Source organism: Tamandua tetradactyla, chromosome 4 (assembly GCF_023851605.1).
Source record: "Tamandua tetradactyla isolate mTamTet1 chromosome 4, mTamTet1.pri, whole genome shotgun sequence".
Taxonomy (NCBI): Eukaryota; Metazoa; Chordata; class Mammalia; order Pilosa; family Myrmecophagidae; genus Tamandua; species Tamandua tetradactyla.
The window spans coordinates 167,845,171-167,868,518 of NC_135330.1; the positions used below are offsets into that span (position 1 = coordinate 167,845,171).

The 23,348-nt window shown below is 37.2% G+C and overlaps 1 protein-coding gene across 6 annotated transcripts in view; it reads right to left on the reverse strand.

The window, feature by feature from the left end:
- The window catches only part of DOCK9 (dedicator of cytokinesis 9), a 341,474-nt gene that overhangs the window by 146,955 nt on the left and 171,171 nt on the right, over positions 1–23,348 (reverse strand). For all 6 annotated transcript variants that reach the window (XM_077158579.1, XM_077158575.1, XM_077158574.1 and 3 more), the window contains exons 3-4: positions 4,818–4,907; positions 1,084–1,166 (exon numbers count right to left, since the gene is read on the reverse strand). In XM_077158579.1, coding sequence (XP_077014694.1) covers positions 1,084–1,166; positions 4,818–4,907 — 173 coding nt within the window. The remainder of the gene's footprint in view (positions 1–1,083; positions 1,167–4,817; positions 4,908–23,348) is intronic.

Consider the following 23,348-nt stretch of genomic DNA (forward strand, 5'->3'; position numbering starts at 1 on the left):
TAAACACTGCTATAACCGTCCTCTCTCATTCCACAATTGGGAACTATTATGAATGTCAAAGAATAAATCTACCAGCAGTAAAAATATAACTTTATAGTACAGACTAAGTTACTGTCATTCAAGCAATGAAAGTGGACTAATCCAATCAAATGGGAAGAATTTTTAAAGCCCCACATGAGTATTGGGTAAACATAGAAATAAAGAGCAAACCCATCTGGAGAAGATAATGCTAGGAGGGAGTGTACTCTGCTGAGGTTAAAAAGAGACAATCAGGACATTGGCTGAATACTTGTAAGGAGTGGCTGAACCACACAGATAGGAAAAACAAATAGCTAGGTCCGCTGAGAATAGTATAAAAGGTTCTCCCACATTCACAGAAGCAACAAACACAAAGGAAAATAAATTAATTTTCACTGGCCATGGTTATTTTTTAAACACAGTCCATCATCATCTGCTAGTTCATAATCAATAATAGTTAAATTTGCCAACTGCATCATTTCAGGATGTACCATATTATAACATACTCTCTCAAGGAGAGGATTATTCCAGGTTCCTATTAACCCCTACTAACCAATCTAAACATATTTGCTTTTGATATAGTTTTTAACAAGTTAATACTTTAAAGAGAAGAAAAAAATTTTGTCTGGGAAAATGCTTGTTCCTTGATTTACTGTCTTTGAACATAAAATTTACTCAATATAAAATAGCTTCAAAATACTTCCTTTTGAAGCTTTAAAACACTCTATAGCAAATTTTAATATACTTCCATTTTCTTTTTCGCACTTAAGAAATTTCACCCGTTTATATTTTATAAGTGGTACCCTGAAAAAAAATCACTAGGCATAATTAAACCATCCACATTTACTAACCCCTACCAACACCAGAGAAATAAGAAACTAGCTTGATTCCTAATCAAAGGCCCTGTAAGCAATAGTTACACCACATACATACAAATTATCTAGAAATATATTCTCCAACTACTTTGATTGCATCTAAATTTATAAAACTCCCTGAGCATTTCAAGTACAAAGAATTTTTTCTTTTTTTATTACCCTGTGTTATGTGGTCTGACAATTTACTCACTTTGGAAGCTGTCGAAACTCTCCTGCATAATCTTCATATTTATAGTTCACAAGATGCCAGTCAGAGTTATAGGTTTTGATGCACTGTTGGGAGGTTGGGGAGGGGGAAAAAAATAGAAAGTATAATGGAAAAAAAAAAAAAGAAATGCAATAGTCAAAATACATAACTGCCTTTGTGATGGCTTTTGGAGAACATCTGGGGAGGTTTGTGAAGCCACACCCATACAGACATCAAAAAATTCTTTCCCATCAAACAGCTGACGTCTGAAATTCCAGAATCAGAAACTTCAGTGAAGCATAAACCTTTGATCCATGGAAATATTAATCTTGAGATAGGTATCATTTTATCATCATTAGTGAGTAGACTTTACACAGAGATACACTTCACCTAAGCTCACTGGCAATTACAAAGCAATGCAATGTACTGCTTCTGCCTTAAATACATTTGGTTCTTAAGAAGTCCTATGGTCTCTACCAGTACATGAAAGTGAATGGAAAGTTTTGATCTAAAGACACTGCCATGGTATTAACTAATATTCCAACCAGCTCTGCCATTCAATATTATCAAATAAAACTAAACTTTCACTCAATTTTCCCTGTCTTCTTTACTAGTGACACTATTCTACCCTTAGTTTTTTCTTTTACTCATAAATGACAAGAGTAAGGTTATCTGGAGGAAATGTTTAGATTCCCTTTCAAAGGGACATGTGACTTTTTCACACACGTATGTGTGTGAAAGCATCTTAATGCCAAGGATCCTCTTGGTGACACATACCTACACAGACAACATTTAAACTATCTCAATATATGATACATATAATGGCCCAGAATGGTGTTTTTCATTCATTCATTCATCTTTCCACGAGGATCCATCAAATATCACATAGAGTCAAAATTATAAAGCCTCATCTACCAAAGCTTCAAGTATGAATGAGTTAAAATGAATAGATGCAGATTTGACTTGGCTAACATCAGTTTAGTTCAAATGTTTCTCTGTATAGTTAGTTTTTGACTGTCCACACTAGGCAGGCTTCAGTATGGCAAAGAGATGAATGAATAAATTAACATATAGGTAAATATATTTTCATCTTACCTAGTTTATTTGACTCTGTAATTAGCATTATGACCAAATTCTCTATTCTGCTTACTTCACTTTGTTGCTTATATGGCTAATCTTTCTGTTTTATAGCCTATGCCTAAAAAACCTTCTGAAACAAACCTCCATCCGCAGCCACAAATACATACAAATTCATGAAAATAACAGCAATAACAGCTGTCGCAGAATCTATGCTAAGCACTTTATGTTCTAGGTTGCAAAGAGAAGGCAGTGCAAGTGTCATCTAATTATCCTGGGAGGTAGCGTAAATCGCAGAGAAAGGTTAAGAGTAGAGTCAGATGTGGGAGCTTAATAACTTTTCAACTATGTTGCTATGTAATACAAATATTTTAAATAATTTTATGCTTGCAAATGCTTTTATAATTTTGCAAAGCATTTTTACATTCAGACCATGAGATATCCACACTCAGAATTACATTCCAAAAATAATGATTTCAGAATTATCCAGTAGTTGTATTTTCCCACTACTGCCCTAGTTCCATTAGCATAGCTAAGGCAGCTCTGACCATGTATAATGCAGCTATGTGACCCCACCCCTTTTATCTTTGTTTCTGGAGGCCAAGTCAGAAAGAACAGAAGCCCTCCTAGTCATAATGGTTGTTCATAGATCACTACTAGATTTTGTGGTAAAACAGAAAGTGGAACCACAAAAGACTCTTACAGGACACTAAAATCATTTTTAAGGATAAAACATACCTACCCAATTAGAAACTAAATAAATAATAAGCATAAATTTACACATCATGAGTACATTTGTAAATATACCATCTGAGTATCCAGATTTTTAAGATCTTAAGCAAAATGGGTAAGATAGCTATAATGTTGAAACATTTAAAATCATAAGGCACATCAGAAACATAGCTATCCAGATTAAATACCCAGAGATTCATTAATTTAACATGTCACTATTGACTGTCTAGGTAGCAGGCACTGGCAGAGGCACAAAACAAGGCACAGACTCAGCTGGAAATAAAAAAACTGGGAAATAATGGATTCAATCAGAAATCAAGATCCAGCGCATTATATCTCCAAAAAGACAGGAAACTGATTGATCGACTACATAATTAACCTTTCAAAGTTGTGAAATTCAATACTATTTTGAAGTTATATTAAAAGATTTTCTAAGCTGTTTTTTTTAAGCCATTAGGTCATTCTGCCCTGGATCACAGGATGGAGAGGAAGTATTGTTTCACTCCACCCAAGTGAAAGAGTCCCAAGAGGAGTTGGTTATGTTGGCTCCAAAAGCATAAGATGAAGCAGTTATTGCTCAACCTGCAGTGATTAAAGAATTCAATGGAGAGTTATCCCACAAAAATCAGATTTTTATGAGACTGGAAGAACTGAGTTAGTAATTAATAATTTTGCTTCAAGCTTTTTCTTAAACAGGGGTCAGCAAATTTTTCCTTTAAAGGGCCAGACAGTAAATATTTATGGCTTTTTGGGCCAAACCATATCTTAAGTTATTGCACTGCAACTGCAATTTTATTGTCAAACTAGCCAAAGACAATACATAAACAAATGGCACAGTTATGCTACATTTACCAAAAACTGGCTGAAGTCTGGGCTTTGCTAGGGTGGGGTTGGGGGGCTGTAGTTTGCCCACCTTAAGTTTTAAAATAAACACTTAGGACTATATAAACATTCCTGGCTGTATTTATCCAGAATTTTACTAATACAGTGGCATAGGAAGTATAAAAAGGGAAGTTACATTTTAGGAAGGATCAAAGAGCATACTTAAAAATTTAAGTGTGTATTTAATTTTTCAAAATTATCAGTGGAAACAAAATATTATTTTAATTGGTCTTTGCTTATAAAAACAAAGTTTCCTTGTAATGGGTATATTTATTGATGGTCATATTTATCATCTAAATAGCAATTAGAAAAATTTTTAAATAAAGGAGTACTTCAAGAACCAAAATTAAAACTCCTAATTAGTTCATTCTACCTAAAAATACCTGGAGCAAAAAACAAACATGCATACACCAAGAAAAAGAATAGGCATAATTATTATTTGTATGTTCAAAGAATAAATTATTCTTCTATCAAATGTCTTATACATAGATCAGGAATGGTCAGATTCTGCTTATTATCATCTGGCACTTGATGATATTAAAATAGTCTTGAAAATAACTTGCAAATACAAACATAAAAATAAAGAACATGAATACATAAATATGCGTGCTGGGTCTCCATTAAAAACAGTTTCAGTAACAGTAACAAAGTTGTCCACAGAGATTTCCAGTGAATTAATCTACAAATTATCTCTTATTTTAAGCCTATGAGATAAACTGTGCAGAATTTATGTTTCATGGTCAGAAATGGACATCTCTGTCCAAGTTTCAAACTCTGAAAACTTCATGTTATTTTCATATTTAAATTTCCATCATAAAATGCAATTACCTCTAATAAGTATTTTTTTTGGTGGGGAGGTGCATGGGCAGGCACCAGGAATCAAACCCGGGTCTCCGGCACAGCAGGTGAGAATTCTGCCACTGAGCCACCACTGCACTGCCCAATAATTTTTTGAATGTATCACTAAAACTTAAAGAAATAGGAGCTTAGAGAAATAGGGCCTTAAAAAATGACAAGTAAATTAATGTAGAAAAAAAAAACATTACCTCTGTAACAAATAAACTCTGCGCTTCCTGTTCCGCATTTGCAGGAACCGTTGAGCATACGTATCGACCCTGTCGTCTAAGAACTGCCGTCTGTATAAAAGCACAAGGAAAAGACTGAGTTAAGTGAAGATCAAAAGGAGTCGGACTCAGAGCTTAGCTGAGAGCGCTCTGCAGCAGGGCCTAGCACCAAGGCAGGCACTTCCCTCTTATGTCACATACAACAGATTCCATTTGGTACCCTCAAGTTCAAAAGTTGTGCAGGATAGTAAGGGGTCCTGCTCATTTCTAGACCAAGGGCACAATGATTCCTCCAGGAAGCCTTTCCTCCTCCCCCAAGGCAGGGTAAGAGGTCTCTTTCACATACCCCAAATGCCCCACCCCCAACATGTGTCTGATCTAGTGTATGATATTATCTTTTACTTGCCTTAATTGCCTTTTTACCATCAGTCATTTCTGTTCACTGCTAAGAGCACAGTAATCAGGAACACAGAAGGTCACCAATAAATACTTGTTGAATGAAATAATGAATTGGGAATACCAATTGTTCTTGTTTCAGGTGATTTATGTGTTTATCTTTAATGATAAAATACATGACTTTTGGCAGCAGCACATGTACCCCAATTAACATTGTTTGAAAGGGCCTGTAAAGTACAAATATGAGGAAATTGGATCTCAGAATTTAGAAAGGTATGTTCTAGATTTTTTTCTCCCAGAGTTGGTAATCCTTGGATACTAGTAATAGGTCATCATCATAGAAATAGCATATATGAAAACATTCAGCTGAGCCTGCCCTGCCGTCTCTTGGTGGCTAATCATTAGCTGGGAGTTCCAGGTACCTCTTATAGCTGTTTCCCATCTTCATTTCTAGAAGAAGCCTTGTGAAAAATCTGGGATCCAACCCTAGCATAGGTGGAGAACTTCATGGTATGTATTTGGCATATAATTTAATTTTATTTCCTGCCCATATTTTCACTCTATTGTGTCGGCTTCACCTATATTTATTTTTCTCTTGTTATACTGTATCTATCTTTGAAAGTAATCTTAATCTTAATCCTATTTTTGTAATAAGGGTTCCTTGCTTTAAAGGAGGGGAAAATGAAGGAAAGGAAGGGACTCCATTCCCACCAAAGTCCTTTGCATTATAAATCCATTCAGTCTCTAGTAGGGCTTTCAAGACTCTGAGTATTGGTTTCTTTGTGACTATCATAAACAAAAGGTGAACTTCATTGCACACTTGTTCTCATGAAATGCCACAGAGATAAGTGAGAGTAAGTATTTAACAGAGGCACAATCTATTTTTTAAAAAAGCTATAGAGCAACATATTGATTAAAGAAAGCATCAACACTGTTAGAATCAACTGTGATATCAGTAAGGGGGAACAGTTTTATAAGTTCTGTATGCTTCAAATGGAAGGAACATTTTATATCACCACTTACTATGTCATTGTCTTAACTTATTTGGTTCATACAGGTTTTTTAAATTAATTTTTCTAGTGTTGAAACATTCAAGAAATGGCTCAGGTCCAGAAACAGGGCTGATGGTGATTGAATCAAATCCCCCCACGAAAGCTTTGTGCAGGTCCCAAGCTCTGGTCTGTGGGTGTGAATCCATTTATAAACAGGACTTTTGGATGAGGTTACTTCAGTTATGGTATGGCCAAATGAATCAGAATGGGTCTTAATACAATTACTGGAGGCCTTACAGAAAAGGCCACAGAGAGAGTCATAAAAAGCTAGAAGCCAGAAATCAATAAAAGCCAATGTGATGGAAAATCCAAGGATCACCAGCAGCCAGCCTCATAATGCCACAGTCTTTAGGCAGGAGGTGTAGCATTGCTGGCACTTCAATTTTGGACATTTAAACTCAAACAGTGAACCAATAAATTTCCATTGTTTAAGCCAACCCATTATATGATATTTGTTTTCTTAGGCCAGAAACTCAGACAAGGACTATCAGGGTCATTGTTCAGCCCATTTTGCATAGCAGCACTAGGAAGAAAGAAAATTTATTATGAAATTTGGAATTATGAAGTTGGAATTACCAACTCAAGAAGCTTCACTAATGTGACACTTTTCCAAACCCCTATGAGAAAAATAATAGGAAATGGATTTTTTATTCTCATGAATCAAAATGCTATTGTGCTCACTTAAAAAAAAACTTTAATCATTAACGAGACTTAATTTTTAACAGATCAGATAGTTTACCATCTCTCATCTTTAAGTTTACACATTAATCATTATTGATCAATTCGTAACTTTGATTTTGACAAAGCATAGTTTTCTGCCCAGAAAGAGCACTTTGTACTCCTCCTCCAGAGACTACATCCAAATAAACATAATGTAATTCTATAAAACCAGTCATTTGAACAAGACATATCTAGCTTAAATGCAATTTTTATATGTATGTTTTGAACTATGTATTAGATCTGTGTTAGGTAATCTCCAAAGATGGCTGCTATCCTTCCCTGTATATGGTGTTTGTTCTTCACACCAAAAGGTAGAGCCTATTTCCCATCCCCTGAATCTGGGCTAACATCAGTCAACGAAAGGAAGTGGAAATGAAGAGGTGCCAGTTCTAAACCTAACCTTTAAGAGAACTGACAGTTCCTGCTTCCTCCCTCTTGGAAGCCAATCAACATATAAAAAGCTCTACTACCCTGAGACCTCCATGCCATGAGTAAGTCCAACTTAGGCACATGGGGAGGCCATGGAGAAAGAAAGATGCCCAGCCAGCCTCCAGCTGGTTTCAGCCATAGTTCAGCACCATGATATGGGTAAAAAAGCCATCTTGGGCATTTCAACCCTATACATACCAAATAGCACAGAAGAACCCCCCAACTGAGCCTCAACCAGATTTCAGAACTGTAAGAAATAATAAACTGTTGTCTTAAGATATTAAGGCTTTGGGGTGCTTTGTTACTCAGCAATAGATAACTGAAACAAGATTGTAAGAGAATAGGAACATTTCCAAATTAATGTACTGAAGAATACTGCCATTTTCATGAAAATAGATTTCAAATACTAACCACAGTATAGAGTTAGGACAGAAGCATTAACATTGAGGTGACATGCTAAGTTGTGATCTAGTTTTCACAATCACCTTTCTACTCACCCAGGACCACAACGCTGGTTAAGTAAGACAGAAAAAAATGTTGTTTGGACCTTAACAGAAGGCTGCAATGGCTTGTCTTCCCAGAAATCATTCTACTGACCATTTAAGGACACAGTATATCACTCCATCCACCCTTCCTGCTGTCCATCTATCCATCCCTTTACGGGGTCCCTACTTTCTTACCAGACACTAAACCAGGGCTGGAGACACAATGTTTAATAAAATAAAGCTGCTGTTCTAACAGAGCTTATAGTCAGGTGAAAGAGAAAGACAAGGAAATAAATTATTATAGTATGATAAGTGTCATAAAAGGGGTAAACACAAGACAGTACAAAAGGAAAGAAGAGGGAAATCTAAATCAGACTGGGAGAAGAAGAGGACATCAATAAAGGGTGTACTGAGGAAAGGATGTTCAAGCTAAATTACAAAAGATAAGTACAAGTTGTATTTAATACAAGAGGAAAAGAAACTTGGGGATAAGCTTAAAACCTTGAAAAATTAAAAAAACAAAATCAAGACATAATAAATGAGATTAGCTCTTTGATAAAAAAAAAAAGTCTTTTAAACCCTAGAACTAAAAATCTCGCCTATGCCAAAGGAAAAGCTGCCTACAACTCTAACAGAACGTGGAGTAAACAAAAACAAAATCTCCACCCATTGATAGCATAATCAATAGTCTTTATTCATCTGGGAAAAGAATGGACCAACAGAAAGAATAGGGCTTGCATGACTGGAGAAATTTTGTCAGTGTCTCTATCATCATTTGAAAAGAAAGGCTGGGACCCATCAGGGTAGGACCCACCCCTTTGGCACCAATAGCATAGAGTGCAGTCACCATCGCTGTTTCATTCCACCAGATGTCATGGTCTTCCAACTCATACCCCTTGTTTTAAGTCCAGCCTCACCAAGCCATTTGTTTATAACAAGCTTTCCATTCAGCCTTTCCTAGTGAGAGAAAATGTATAGCCAATGAATGTATTCTGATCTTCTTGTTGGTTATAGCTCTCAATGTACATTAAGAAAATAGTATTCTGGTTCCCTGAGACCAAACAATTCTGGTCACATCAAACTCAGTCTCCAGGCTTACAAAACCCAAATGTGATCCAGGACCTTAGTGACTTTGTAAAACCACATCCCCCTAGCTCCCTACCCCCATCCCCACTTTCTTCTCTCTTGTGATGACCCCTCTGAAAACTGTCAGCCTTCCACTTTGACTCCATTATCAAAACCTCTCCTTCACGTACACGTCCTTTCCTTTCCCTTGCCAGACTAAGAACCTCTTTAAGGGTAGGAGACATATTTTACTATTTCTATCTCTGTGCTAAGTACTCAATAAATGTTTCAAGAATGAATGAATAAATAATCAATAGAGACAGAAATAGGAACCAACCACTAACCATCCATTACTTGCCTACAAGGTTTTTCTTTTCTATTATTACAAAAAGTTCTCTCGCCCATGAAGGAAAATGACACAAGAAGACTAAAATATAAGTGAATGCTCTACGTTAATTTCTCCATATTTTATGTATTAAAAGTCACATTATACCAAGCTGATTCACATTACATTTCTACAGTTTTGTTTATCTAGCTAAAACACAACTCAAATCAATACCAGATTTTTTTTACTTCATGAACACTAAAGCCCTTCTCAAGAAGCTTAATTTTTTCATAACTATGATGTTCTTTTCTACTTTTTTATCATTTAAAATTATATTACAGCTAAGCGATGAATCAGTATTCACTTTATATAAATCAACATTAAAATCTTTGATAATCAAAGAATATCGGTCCCATTCCTATGTTTGGAAATAAATTATTCTCACATTGTAAAAGGGGGAAGGGGAAAATTTTCACAACATGTAGTAATGCAAGAATCTGAAAATTAAATCTAAACATAGCTAATATGTGAGACAATCCTCAGAATAGAAATCTCACAGATAACAGACATCTTAAAGATAAAGACCTCTTAGTGTGGTTAGCTCCAGAGGAAGCTAGGGGTGGGGTTGCCATGTGATTCTGCAACTCTGTTGTAAGGTATATATTTTGTGGTACTGAGAGGGGGGGACATAAATGGACTTTTGCAAACTGGTGTTCACGGTGGCAGTGTTCGAGATTTGCAATGGGTGGAGGTGGCCAAAGCATACACTGAGGAATAGACGGGGGAACTGTGACTACAGAGCGCTATAAGAAGGATAAAGTTGTGAGGCATGCAACTAGGCGAATGAACCCTGAGGACTGTATGTTGAATGAAATGTCAGAAACAAAAAGACAAATATTATCATGCCTCACTCATAAGGATTAACTATAATATACAAACTCAGAGAACTGAAGTCAAGAGCATGGGTATCAGGTTGGGACCTATTGTAAAGGTTCCTTGATTGTAAGCTCTTACAGTAGTCACATCTATTTTGGAGTTGTAACTGTTATTTTTAAGTTCTGAGATGCTGAGTTATTTGTGTATAACCTGGATGTTCCTTGGAATTTTGGGTATTTGTGTGACACCTGAGACTCAGAGTTAGAGCTCTGAAGCATTACCCCTTAGAGCAACTGTTTAAAAAGTTGAAAAAGTGAACAGACTTTAACAAGAGAAATGAATGAAACTGATCTGGATAGGACTAAAGTAAATCAGAATTCAGGGTCAAGGCTGATACTGACTATTTTAAAACTTCAACTTCTGTGTAAAACCAAAGGAAAGGATATTTATTTGGTGCAAAATTCTTATTTCTGATAGCACATTTGATTTAACTTGTATCATCAGTTTATTCAAACACCACCAATTATAAGGAATTGTAAGTAGGAAGTGAGATCTTGTCAGTTTGTACAGGTTAGTGTGATGCCTCCATATATCCCAGAGTAATTTTTGCAGAGAATAAAAAAGGATTTGCAAACTCTTCTTGGGGGACTGGAGAGAAAGAAGAATAGTAAAGTTTCCCATCTGAGGAATTTCTGATATTCTCACAAGCAATGGGGATAACAAAAATCAATAGGCTGACCCCTTAATTTTGTAGTTCACCCCTGTGAAACTTATTCCTGCAAAGGCAAAGCTAAGCCTAATTATAATTATGCCTAAAAGTCACTCCCTGGAGAACCTGTTTTGCTGCTCAGATGTGGCCTCTCTCTCTAAGCTAACTCGGCAGGTGAACTCACTGCCCTCTTGCCTCCTATGTGGGACATGACTCCCAGGGGTATAAATCTCTCTGGCAAAATAGGACATGACTCCCAGGGATGAGCTGTGATCCGCCATCATGGGATTGAGAAAGTCATCTTGACCAAAATGGGGAAGACAGAAATAAGGCAAAATAAAGTTTCAGTGGCTGAGAGATTTCAAACAGAGCTGAGGGTTATTCCGAAGGTTATTCTTACATACTATATAGATATCCCTTTCTAGTTTGGGTATAATAGAATGCCTACAGGGAAGTACATGAATGGCTGAACTGTATTCCAGGAGTCTTGATTCTTGAAAATGACTGTTTAACTATAAGCTTTTACAATGTGACTATGTGATAGCGAAAACTTTGTGTTTGAAACAGGGTATGGAAAAATGAGTAAAAAATAAGGATGAAAAATAAATAAATAAAGAGGGGCGGCTAAAGGGTGAAAAAAAATTGGATAGATTGCAATACTGGTGGTCAATGAGAGGGAGGGGTAAGGGATATGGGATGTATGAGTTTTTCCTTGTCTTTTTATGTCTTATTCTGGAGTGATGCAAATGTTCTAAAAATGATCATGATGATGAATACACAACTATGTGATGATACTGGCTATACTTTGGATGGACTTAATGTACATGAAGATATCTCAATAAAAATATCTTCTAAAAAATTAAGACCTAGCTACTTTGTAATAGGGTCTGATTTCCAATCAGTACCATTACTTATGTTAAACACTGGTAATCTTTGAAACACAGAAATCCTTAATTATCTTGGTCTTCTACTTGGCAAGAGTCTTAGAAGTTCCACAAAAATTACAGGAGTAATTCAAAAAGAAAACTTATGTCTGCTAGCAGAAGAGTAAGGATGAAGTCACCTCTCAAAAGGCTTGTATATAATAATGCACAAATACGAGGACCCCAGATCAATTTTAATAAAAAAATTGGAATGAGTTGAACAAGCGCAAAGTTTGCCACCAGACTCGAATATGAGAAGTAAAATTTACATTTCCAAGTGTAGTTTGGAATGACAAATATTGAATATATCATTTTTATTTTAGGGATGATTTTTCTCTAGGGTGAAATGATTCTCTCCAGAAAGTGGGGTAATTTATATATGGCTATGGGCTATATGTGGAAAGCATGGGAATTTAAGGTGCTTAGTTAGCCCAGAAAGGCAGGGCAGTGGGCCAAGGGAACAGTGAGATGCCACGTTTACTCATCTGAAACCAATCTTGGGGCTTCCTCAACCTGGCCACAGCTCTTCCTTCCCTTCATAGTGCCAGCCAGCATCTCCCTGGACCCCAATGAAGATGGGGATACTGAGAAGTTCATGTTTCAAACTCCAAAAAAAGTGAAGCAAATAATTAAACTTCCTATGGAATAATCTGAGAATTGATGTTGTAGAGACTTTTGAATTGAGAACCAGGATATCTGAGTTCTCATCTGAGCTCTGACTCTAATTAGCTGTGTAATCTTGGGAAAAATTATAAGTTTCCACATCCACCAAATAGAGTTTTCTAGGACCTCTAGGTTTCCTTTTGTGGTATACTGAAATGATATTAATGATCTTGAATCCCAAAAACTTCATAAACATGTTGACCCAATCAGAACAAAATGAGAAAAACATATTTTTGTAACAAGTGATAACCAGGCATTTGTGTGAAGATATGGTATCAACTGGCATAATGCCTGCCAGAGGAAGACTCCCTTGATAACCCTTGATAAGGACATGCAGTGACCACCAGACCGCTGAGGTACTGAAAACCAATGCAGTGCACACCTATCTCAGTTGCATAATTCTCAACTGCCAAGCGGGAGCCCCAGGTTCAATTCCCGCCCATGCACAACCATCACCACTCCCAAAGAAAGAAAAATGTGTAAACAATATTCCCTATGATATACATATCTGTCTCTGTGCGTGTATCTATAGACATAGAAATATCTATATATGTAGGGAGACACGTAAAAATAAAAATAAAATAAAATAAAATAAAATAAAAACCCAGTGCATGTGCCACTTTGCTGAGCATCGGATAGGGAGGCAGGCTGGTAACCAGCTACTCTGGCTCCCTGCTCCAATGCCCGGGCTGTGCTGCAAGGCTTGCAGCTGCCCTCACCACTACACAGCAACTAGTATCCCAACTGCATCAGACCAGATCCCAAAACCAGTTGGTGAAGGCTCCTGCCTGCGTGGCCCTCGCGTCCATGGACTTTAGAGACTCTGGTATCTTCCATTTTTAAATGTCTTTCACATCCTTGACCTGGTTATTGCATACTGGTTGTATTGTCTGCTCACGATTAAGGAAGCAAATAAATTACATTAAGCAGTCAAACTATAGTGGTGCTGAATATGCTTTCAATCTGTGGACATATCTCAGGTCACTGTACGACCATTTTACAACAATTACAGGACACCTCTCTAGTTTAAAAATTCCACAGTTCTGTAAATGTGGAGTTCTAAGTCCTTGATTCTCAAATGTGTTATCTCAGTGAAAAGAACTGCTTTGTGAGAAACTAAAAAAATAAAATGAATCCAGGAAAAAACAAAGATGAATACTGTATTTGCTTTGGTTTATTGACCTATAACCCCACCTTTTTTTTTTTTTTTTTACTTAAAGGAACTGTTTGATAAAAAGCAAGGACAGATTCATTATAAAGATAAATACAGGAGTGACTATTAACAAAGACATGGTTTTGCGTCACTGTTTATTTTTCTAACTCTCAATCCATATGTCAGCTGGTTTTTTAATTAATCACTTTACAATGGGCATGAAGCTATAATAAAAAACCTTCTTAATTCATGGTGAGAAGAATGCATATACATGGTGTATTTTAATGTCATATTTCATAAGATTTTAATTAAAAGACTGAAACAAAACCCTCCCCTTTTCCCTGGGACCATCTGAACAACAAGCTAAAGAAAATACCCCAGAGAAGTGGGTGGGCTGTAATCTGAGCTAGCTCCCTTAGCCAGTGAACCCAGGACAGAGACCTCTCCTGGCCTCTCTTCATCTCTGCCTCTCCCCATCTCTACAGTCTAGAAAAGCAGAGAGCTGGGAGCGTCCTCCCTCAGGCAGAAAAACAAACAGTGCAGACAGCTCAAAGGGAGTATAGGCTTTGAAACAGGAAGTGATGGGGAGTAGAGGGCAGCATCTCCTCAAGACTGGGACCTAGAATAACTGAGTAAGGGTTGAGGCCACAGTATACCAGCTGAGACACTAAATTACAAGAGGTGAAGGAGCTTCTCTTAGAGATGAGGTAACTGGGTTGTAACAACATGACTGCGGCAACCGAGTCAGTGAGGAAGATTTTTCTAGGTACCTAGGATCTTACTTTGAGGACTGAGGATGGCGTGAGTGAGAAAGAAAAGGGCTTGAGGTATATCTGACAAAACCTGCAAGAGCAGAGAAGCCCACCAGGCCTGAGTCGAGTCAACTTCAACCTACCCTTGGCTAACGCTTGGAATTTCTTTGCTTAGCAATCACCCCCATTCCTGCTTATAAATTCATATAAAGGATCTCATACTCGGTTTCTTTTTTGCATTTGTCTTGTTATGTAATAAAACTATCCCTTCGAACTTTTGAGAGTTTTGTGCAGTTGTCAGAGAAACAGCTATTTAATCTTTGGAGATAAGGGTACTTTCACCTGCCAGAGGGGTGGAGAGTGTGGGACGGGAGACAGAACTCAGGGAAGGGAAAGAAGTAGATGGTCACAAAGCAAAGTCCAGAGGGTTAAATGTGCTTGAGTTTCTTCAGGCTGGTGTCCCTGGTGCCTGCTCCTTCTACCTCAATAAATGAGTAAGCCCTAGGCTGAATTTTTATGGTGCTCAACTGGGCCAAGTGGATATAGAGGCCACTTTAATGTTCTGAAGTTATTTCTGACTATGAAATACACTGTTAGATATATGGCTCCCAATGGCTCCTTTCTTTCCTCTACAGGTCTGAGCCAAGCCACAGGGTGCCTCACAAGTCTGTTATCTCCTTTTGATATCTGCTGAAACTATGTGGTTGCATTTGTCTGTACATTAAATGTTTTATCACTAACACAATATTAAATATCACTGTTAGACAACTCTGGGAACTTCGCTACGACTTACCGAGAACACCAATAATGAAACCTTTCCAAATATCCGGCAGAAACATTTGTTTCAGAGCATATGATTTGTTTTTGAGAAGATTCAATATCAAGCTAGGCTGGGAAGTAAAATTCACACAGGGCGTTCCCCACATCTCACAGTTTGTGTTTTGGCAGCTGACGCACAACATTCTATTAAAATCAAACAATTCCACTCTCAGGGAAATAGTTTCTTGAAGATTCTCAATGTTTAATTTGCTAATAATTAAGAAAAAGAACAAAGTGTGGGACAAGGGTCTGAGAGAAGAAATTCTATTTAGTTTACTGGAAGAATTTATCAAAAAAAAAATTCCCAAGGAACTAATTAGAATATTACAAAGGCCAATCCTTGATATGGGCAGAGAAATGTTACAATTCTTATATACTTTCTCAGCCTGGGTTCACATAACAAAAGATTCTACAAACTGTCCCAGGCTCCTTCATAGTCCCCAAGCTTCCACCCCAGTCTGCATTTCTCAGTTCACTCAACAGTGTCACTCCGTGAGATGTCTTTGACTCCTACTGACTCTCCCTCCGGTTCATTCCCACTACAACAGGCCCAATTTGGGGCTCTTTTGCATGAACCACAAGTGGTTCCTACCATCCTTACTGGTATGAACGCCTTAGTGGGTTATTTCCCCAAAAAGATATGTTGAAGTCCTAATTCCTGGTAGCTACAAATGTGATCTTATTTGGAAATAGGGTCTTTGCAGATGTGATCAATTCTTTAAAGACTCCTCACTGTCACCAGAATAAAATCCAAACTCTTCAGCCTGATGTAAAACCTTTTGTGACTGACACTTTCTACTTTTCTGGACCCCTGCCCTTCTCCAACCTTCCACCACACTGGAGAACCTCCCACTCCCTAATGCAAGGATCCCCTTCTTCTGGCTCCAGAGCTGCTGGTACTGACCTGTGGACTCCTGCAGCACACAGACCCTTTGATCAGTCCTTCAGTAAACCTCATTAGCAATTCCACTGAAATTACTCAATCATTCTGTTTCTCCTACTAATTTGAAAACTTGGGATTTTTTGTTTCTCCAATACACAGCATAACACCTGGAGCAAGATAAATATTTGTTGAGTGAATAAGCAGTAGGGAATTAAAAATGGGGATATTGTATTTAGTGAACTCAATCAGAGTTCCAAACAGTTAGACATCTGGTAGTGGTAGCCTCTATCATTGCATAATATTCTGTTTCCTAAATTGCCATATACATTTATGAATTTCACTAAAACCTTGAAAGCCATAAAAATTTTGTCCTACCTTCTCAGCATCGCAAAATTGTATAGCACTTGATTTCCTGTTCAAATGCTGCTACATATAACTAAATAAAAAGCTAAATGTTCAGACCTTTAATGATGAAATTCATTGTGCCTGTTTGAATCTGTTGTGTACCCCAGAAAAGCCATGTCCTTTAATCCTCATTCAATATTGTTGGGTGGGAGCTTTTGGATTACCCATGGAGATGGTGGTAATTTTCGATTAGATGGTTTCCATGGAGCTATGTCTCTACCCATTCAAGGTAGGGTTGCTTACTAGAGCCCCTTAAGAGAGAACCACTCTGAAAAAAAACTTTAGAGTCCTTGCCAGAGACTTTAGGAGATGAGGAAGGAAAATACCCTCAGGGGAGCTTCATGAAACAAGAAGCCTAGAGAGAAAGCTAGCAGATGTCACCATGTTCACCATGTGCCTTTCAAGTTGCGAGAGAAACCCTGAATGTCATTGGCCTTAAGGAGCCAAGATATTGTTCCCTGGATGCCTTAGACTGGACATTTCTATATCTTTGCTTTAATTTGGACATTTTCTTGTCCTTAGAACTGTAAACTTGCAACTTAATAAATTCCCCTTTTAAAAAGTCATTCCGTTTCTGATATATCGCATTCTGGCAGCTTACAAACTAGAATACTCATCAATTAAGTTCATTTTTAAGAGGTTTTTTCTAAAAATTTTTGTTTCATTCTACAAAGAGGCCAGTTTTCCATCACTTTATTCCATCACACATCTATGAGAATACAATTAAGGACAGTGGAGTATCCATAAAACCAAAGTGGTCTCAAGGTCCATTAGTAAGAGTCTCAGCCAGCTATACACAGCCTCATAATGCATCCCCAAAATTGCCATCCTCAAAAATAAAACAATGTTAACTAGGAGTGAGGAAGAGGCTGTGATAAGCTTCCTAGTCACCTAGTTCTCTCTGCCTACAGAAAAATAACAGCAAGGGTATGCAAAGACTTGCTCTCCTGAATGGCAGTATCTTCTTGGATTCTTTCACATCTATGAGAATCCAAATTTGAAGGTAAATGTCAATCCTGAATTAGAGACTCTGAAAACTGAGTTTCAGGAAGATTTATCACTTACTGAAAGACCAGATTACTCAGAGAGACCTCGGAATAAAATCTAGTGATCGTATGACAAAATCTTGTGTCTTGCCATGGCTATGAGTGTCTAGAGGGTCTACTGTCTCTCTGATTTATTTGCATTTCATTCAGTTAACATAACTGGAGAAGGATATAAGCAAATACAGTTCCTTTTTTTTGCGTGCTTTTTTTTAATTAAATATAACCACATACAAACACAGTCTTACCATACGATCATTCCATTCTTGATATATAATCAATAACTCACAATATCATCACATAGTTGTATATTCATCATCATGATCATTTCTTAGAACATTTGCATCAATTCAAAAAAGAAAAAAAGAAAAAGAAAGAAAAAAATTCATACATACCATACCCTTTACCCCTCCCTTTCACTGATCACTAGCATTTCGATCTACTAAATTTATTTTAACATTTGTTCCCCTATTATTTATTTATTTTTAATCCATATGTTTACTCACTTTCGATAAGGTAGATAAAAGGAGCATCAGACATAAGGTTTTCACAATCATACAGACACATTGCAAAAGCTATATCATTTTACAATCATCTTCAAGAAACATGGTTAGTAGAACACAGCTCTATGTTTTCAGGCAGTTCCCTCCAGCCTCTCCACTATACCTTAGCTAAAAAGGTGATAACTGTTTAATGCGTAAGAATAACCTCCAGGATAACCTCTCGACCCTGTTTGGAATCTCTCAGCTATTGACACTTTATTTTGTCTCATTTCGCTCTTCCCCCTTTTGGTCAAGAAGGGTTTCTCAATCCCTTGATGCTGAGTCCCAGTTCATTCTAGGATTTCTGTCCAACATTGCCAGGAATGCTTACACCACTGGGAGTCATGTCCTATGGAGACAGGGGGAGGGCAGTGAGTTTGCTTGTCATGCTGGCTGAGAGAGAGAGAGGCCACATCTGAGCAACAAAGGAGGTTCTCTTGGGGGTGACTCTTAGGCCCAATTTAAATAGGCTTAGCCTATCCTTGGTAGAGTTAAGTTTCATATGAACAAACCCCAAATACAGTTTCTTTTGGTTTCTAGTTGTCCGAGTATGTGTTTATAAGTCTTTACTTTAGAATGCAATTTTAAGCTGCTAAAAAGACAATATCTTTGTGTGAACACCTAGCATTGTGAAAACGTGTCACATTAAAACATTTCCATTATTAACAAATTTCAATACACTAATGAATTTTCTTCTAGGTTTCTCATATACCAGCCATAGTTCATGTATAAAGTTCACTTATGCATTGAGGATCATTTCATTTAAATCTCTCCGTACATTTATCAGCACCACATCAGGCTTGTCAGAGCAGCATTTCACCCTCCTTGGATAACATCCAAAGTGTATTTCAAATATAGTGAAACAAAGATCATGCTTTGCAGAAAAAAAATGCTAAGCAGATGGGGACTACCCTCTGATCTGAGTACTTCTGATGTTGGGGGACCTCAGTGGAGTTTATGAATTTGTCCTCTCTGGATCTCACACACACATTCAAAGGATGTTGCTGTTTCAAGACTGTTCAAACCCAAGCAGGGCACAATCGGCCATATCCAGGTTATCCCAGGCAACCTGATAGAAAAAGGCAGCAAGATGGACATACTAGGACCTTTAATAATGTGGGAAGCATAAAGATTTTATGCCTACTAATACACTAAATGTTATCTATAAATTCTGAGGCCAAAACCTAGTTTTTCTTCTTCTATGAACAAAACTTTTTGTTGGTTATTTGTTTTTGTTTTGTCCTCTTGAAGGCAAACATACTGTTTCTCTTCTACTCACTTGACCTGCACCTTGGCATATGCTCTTATAATTTCAAAGGCAGCTGCTGCTAAGATTCTAAATCCTTCCATTTCTTCAATACATATTAAGTGCCTACTATGTATAAAACACTACCATAGGAACTAGGAGAATGCAAAAATGAATGGTCAAAAAAACATGCTTTGTAAGGAAAAAAACCATGATTTGCTACTCTCATAGAGATTTTATTTTCTAATTGGAGAGAAAATGATAAGCATTCTTACAATTATAGTAAGAAGACTAAGCAATGGATGCCATATCTAGCATATCCTTCATAAATTTCCACCTGCTTAAGTATCTGACTTAAGATACTGTCCTTGTTGAAATCTTCCTCCATCCATGGCTGCCAGGAATCTTTACTATCCTAGGACCTATACATTAGCTGTGTAGATAATATAGCCCTTCTTTCTCCACATTTATTATGAATATGGTCTGTATTTACCCAGGTCTATTAATTATAAAACATTCAGCATTCTCTCTGACCTATTTAAAATATGAGCTAAATATAATTTAAAAAAAAAAAAGAATATGAACTGACATGGGGAATACAAGCACACAGTGATAGAATACTGAATTCATCTAATATATTTTATTCCACATGATAAGAGAATCAAATCTTAGATTAATTTCATTTGAAAGTTATTATTTTATAAGTACATTCTGTTTCATCTACTTATTTATGTAAGTATAAGTACTGCCAACAAAATTTTGTCCACTACAGTAAGAGAGGGAGAAAAAAAGCTATTTCCCTCACCAGCCTGTCTCGAGGCAAAATGGAAAAAAAAAAGGTTTAAGTGCTTTGTAAATGTTAAAAACCAATATGGCAATCTTTTACTATAATTGTTTTAACACAAGGCATAGCAGTTCCAATGAATTCCACCTCCACAGGGCAACATCACACTGTATTCTATATGAATGCTGCAACCATCATCCCCCACATAACAAGAAAAGTTGTATGCCACTCCTAGAGTTGTGTTATGGAGCAGGAGGGCACAGCTATCCACATACCCTCCACTGACAAATGAGCATCCTCTGATGTAACAGAGCAGGGGACTTCAGAGGGATATTCATAAATCAGTGGGGGGAGACGGGAATGCCCAACTGGGGTGCCCCAACAGCTAAACTTCACATACAGACAACAGGGTACATGGCCAGATGGTCCTCTTATCCTATAGGATACCATCTTCACGCAAAAAGGACGACACAAATACAAGGTTAATTATTGGTCCTCAATATAATTTTATGGTTGCTGATCTGGAATCTGCTATAACAGTTCTTTTTCAGAAGCAATATTCACACTCATCAAACACTTTTCTTTCTCAAATTCAGGCAAATAACCTGGAAAGCAAAGTCCATTGCTGATATTTCCTGAAGTCTGGTGAGCAGACAGGATGGTTTCAGTTAAATGAATTAACTAAAGAACAAATGAGTCATTCAAAATAATTATGATAATTAAATGTTCCTAATTTACCTCCTTCTGCTTTCTAATAAGGAGGAAAAGTTACAAAATATACATACACATATACATATATTTTTTTCAAGGAGCCTTGGAATCTATCATCAAGTTTAGATTAGATGTTCAAAATAGTCACTTGCAAAGCTTCATCTATATCTTACTGTTTCTTTTTTATTTTTATGTATCATTTAAGCTTAGTAAGCCCAAAAATTGTACTGAACATTTTACAACTATTAATTTATTGAATTCCTACCAAATAACTTAATGCTTTGTTGTTACAAGCTGACTTACCTTACCTATGTGCCACCCAAAGCACCTATGCCAGGTGGAGAACTCAAACACTGATATAGATCCTCTCTCTAAGCACCAATTTCTACCCTCAAATTACTTCATACTGCACAGTGCTGCTCATTCATCCTCAGATCCTCTATTGCTGTCTTTGCTCTGTGGATTGTTCACCTCTGTGAACTCTCCATCCTGCTGTGAGTTCATGGGAGGCCATTTTAGTGCCTTGGGCCTCTCACTCTTGGACTGATGACTACCCCCTTGACCTGACCCTCTTAGCACACATAACCCCATCCTCTTCTTTCTCTCCTCTGTAACCAGGTATTGACATTTTCAATAAGGTTAACCCATTTCATCAAAATCTTAGACACAAAGAGCCCTCTCCTAAGTAATAATTCATTCCCTCTCTCTTTTTCACATTTAATGACTCAATTCAGTTCTACACGTATTTATTGAATCCTGCTATATGCCATTCTGCATACCTGTAAAACATCAATGAACAAAACCAAAACTGCCATCCTCAGAAAGGTTAGATTGACATGAATAAACAATAAACACAGAAATTGTAAGTGATATGGAGAGGGAAAAAAAACATAACCAAAAAAATTAAACAACAACAAAAAATAAACCAAAGCAAGGTAAAAGGCAGCAGGAATGCCAAAGGATTAGAGGGTATGGCGATCAGCAGTGGCCTCACCAAGTAGGTGAAATTTGGGGAAAGGCTTCCAAGAGATGAGGATAGCTGGGTAAAGACAAACCAGGCAGAGGGAACAGGTGAAAAAGGACCGAGGGCAGGTGTGCTAGTTTGAAACTGTATTGTACCCTAGAAAAGCTATGCTCCTAAAAAAAACAAACAAACAAACAGACAAAAAAAAAAAAACTTGTTTATTGTGACATATAACATATACAAAAAGTGACAGATTTGAAAGTATATTGTAACAAGTCGTTACAGAACAGACTTAAGGGTAACAGTCCTACAATTTTAGGCGTTTCCTTCTAGCTACTCCAAAACACTGGAAACTAAAAGAAATATCAATATAATAATTCAGCAGTCATACTCATTTGTTAAATCCTATATGTTCTGTTATAACTCCTCCTTCTCCTTTGATCTTTCTCCTAATCTTCAGGGGTATTTGGGCTATGCCAATACTAACTTTTCCATGATGGAAAAGGGTATCAATAATATGCAGTAAGGGGAAGTAATTAGTTGAAGTTTGTGGAGAGGCTGGCCCCTCTGGGTTTCAGGAATTACCTGGCCTAGGAACCCATCTGGACTCTGTAGGTTTCTGTAAAGTAATCTTAATGAGTAAACTTTTATAGACTCTGAGACAGAGCCCTACGCATTATTTAGGATTAACAGGAATGGTTTTGGTTGGAGTTTGGCAAAGTGTGGTAATAAGCAATATCTAGCTGAGGCCTGCATGAGAGTAGCTTCCAGAATAGACTCTCATCTCTATTTGAACTCTTTTAGCCACTGATACCTTATTTTGTTACATTTCTTTCCCCCTTTTTGGACAAGAAGCCATTGTCGATCCCATGGTGCCAGGGTCAGGCTCATCCCTGGGAGTTATGTCCCATGTTGCAGGGAAACTTTCACTCCTGGATGCCATAACCCACGTACGGGGGAGGGTAGTGATTTCCCTTGCAGAGTTGGGCTTAAAGAGAGAGAGAGAGGCCATATCTGAGCAACGAAAGAGGTTTTCTGGAAGTAACACTTAGGTATACTTATAGGTATGATTAGCTTCTCCTTTACAGAATTAAGCTTCACAACAGCAAGGCTCAAGATTAAGGGCCTGGACTACTGACTTGGAAGTTGCTAATGTTTGAGACAGGATCAGGGGTTTACTTTGTGGTAAAGCAATAGTTCATTATTTTTTTGCCCATCCCTCAAGGGACTTTACCAATACTTTTAAATTATCTGACTGAAATACTCTGGGATGTATCCAGGTATTACATTAAGCTATAAAGAATTACAAGCCCTCATTCCCATTCTGGGCTCCATGTGTTCGGGTGTTTAAATGAGCTCTCCAGACAGGCTGAGTTAGATTACATGCCACAGAAAATTTAAGTTTTAGACAAAATGAACTTCTTTTCCTTTGGTCTCATAAAGTAGGTGAAGTTCTAAAATACAGACATCCTTACCCCTGTATTCTGATTTACCTTAGTTCTAACACAATAAACTTCATTCTTATATCTAATTGAAGTCTGATCTCATTTTCAGTTTCAACAGTTGTT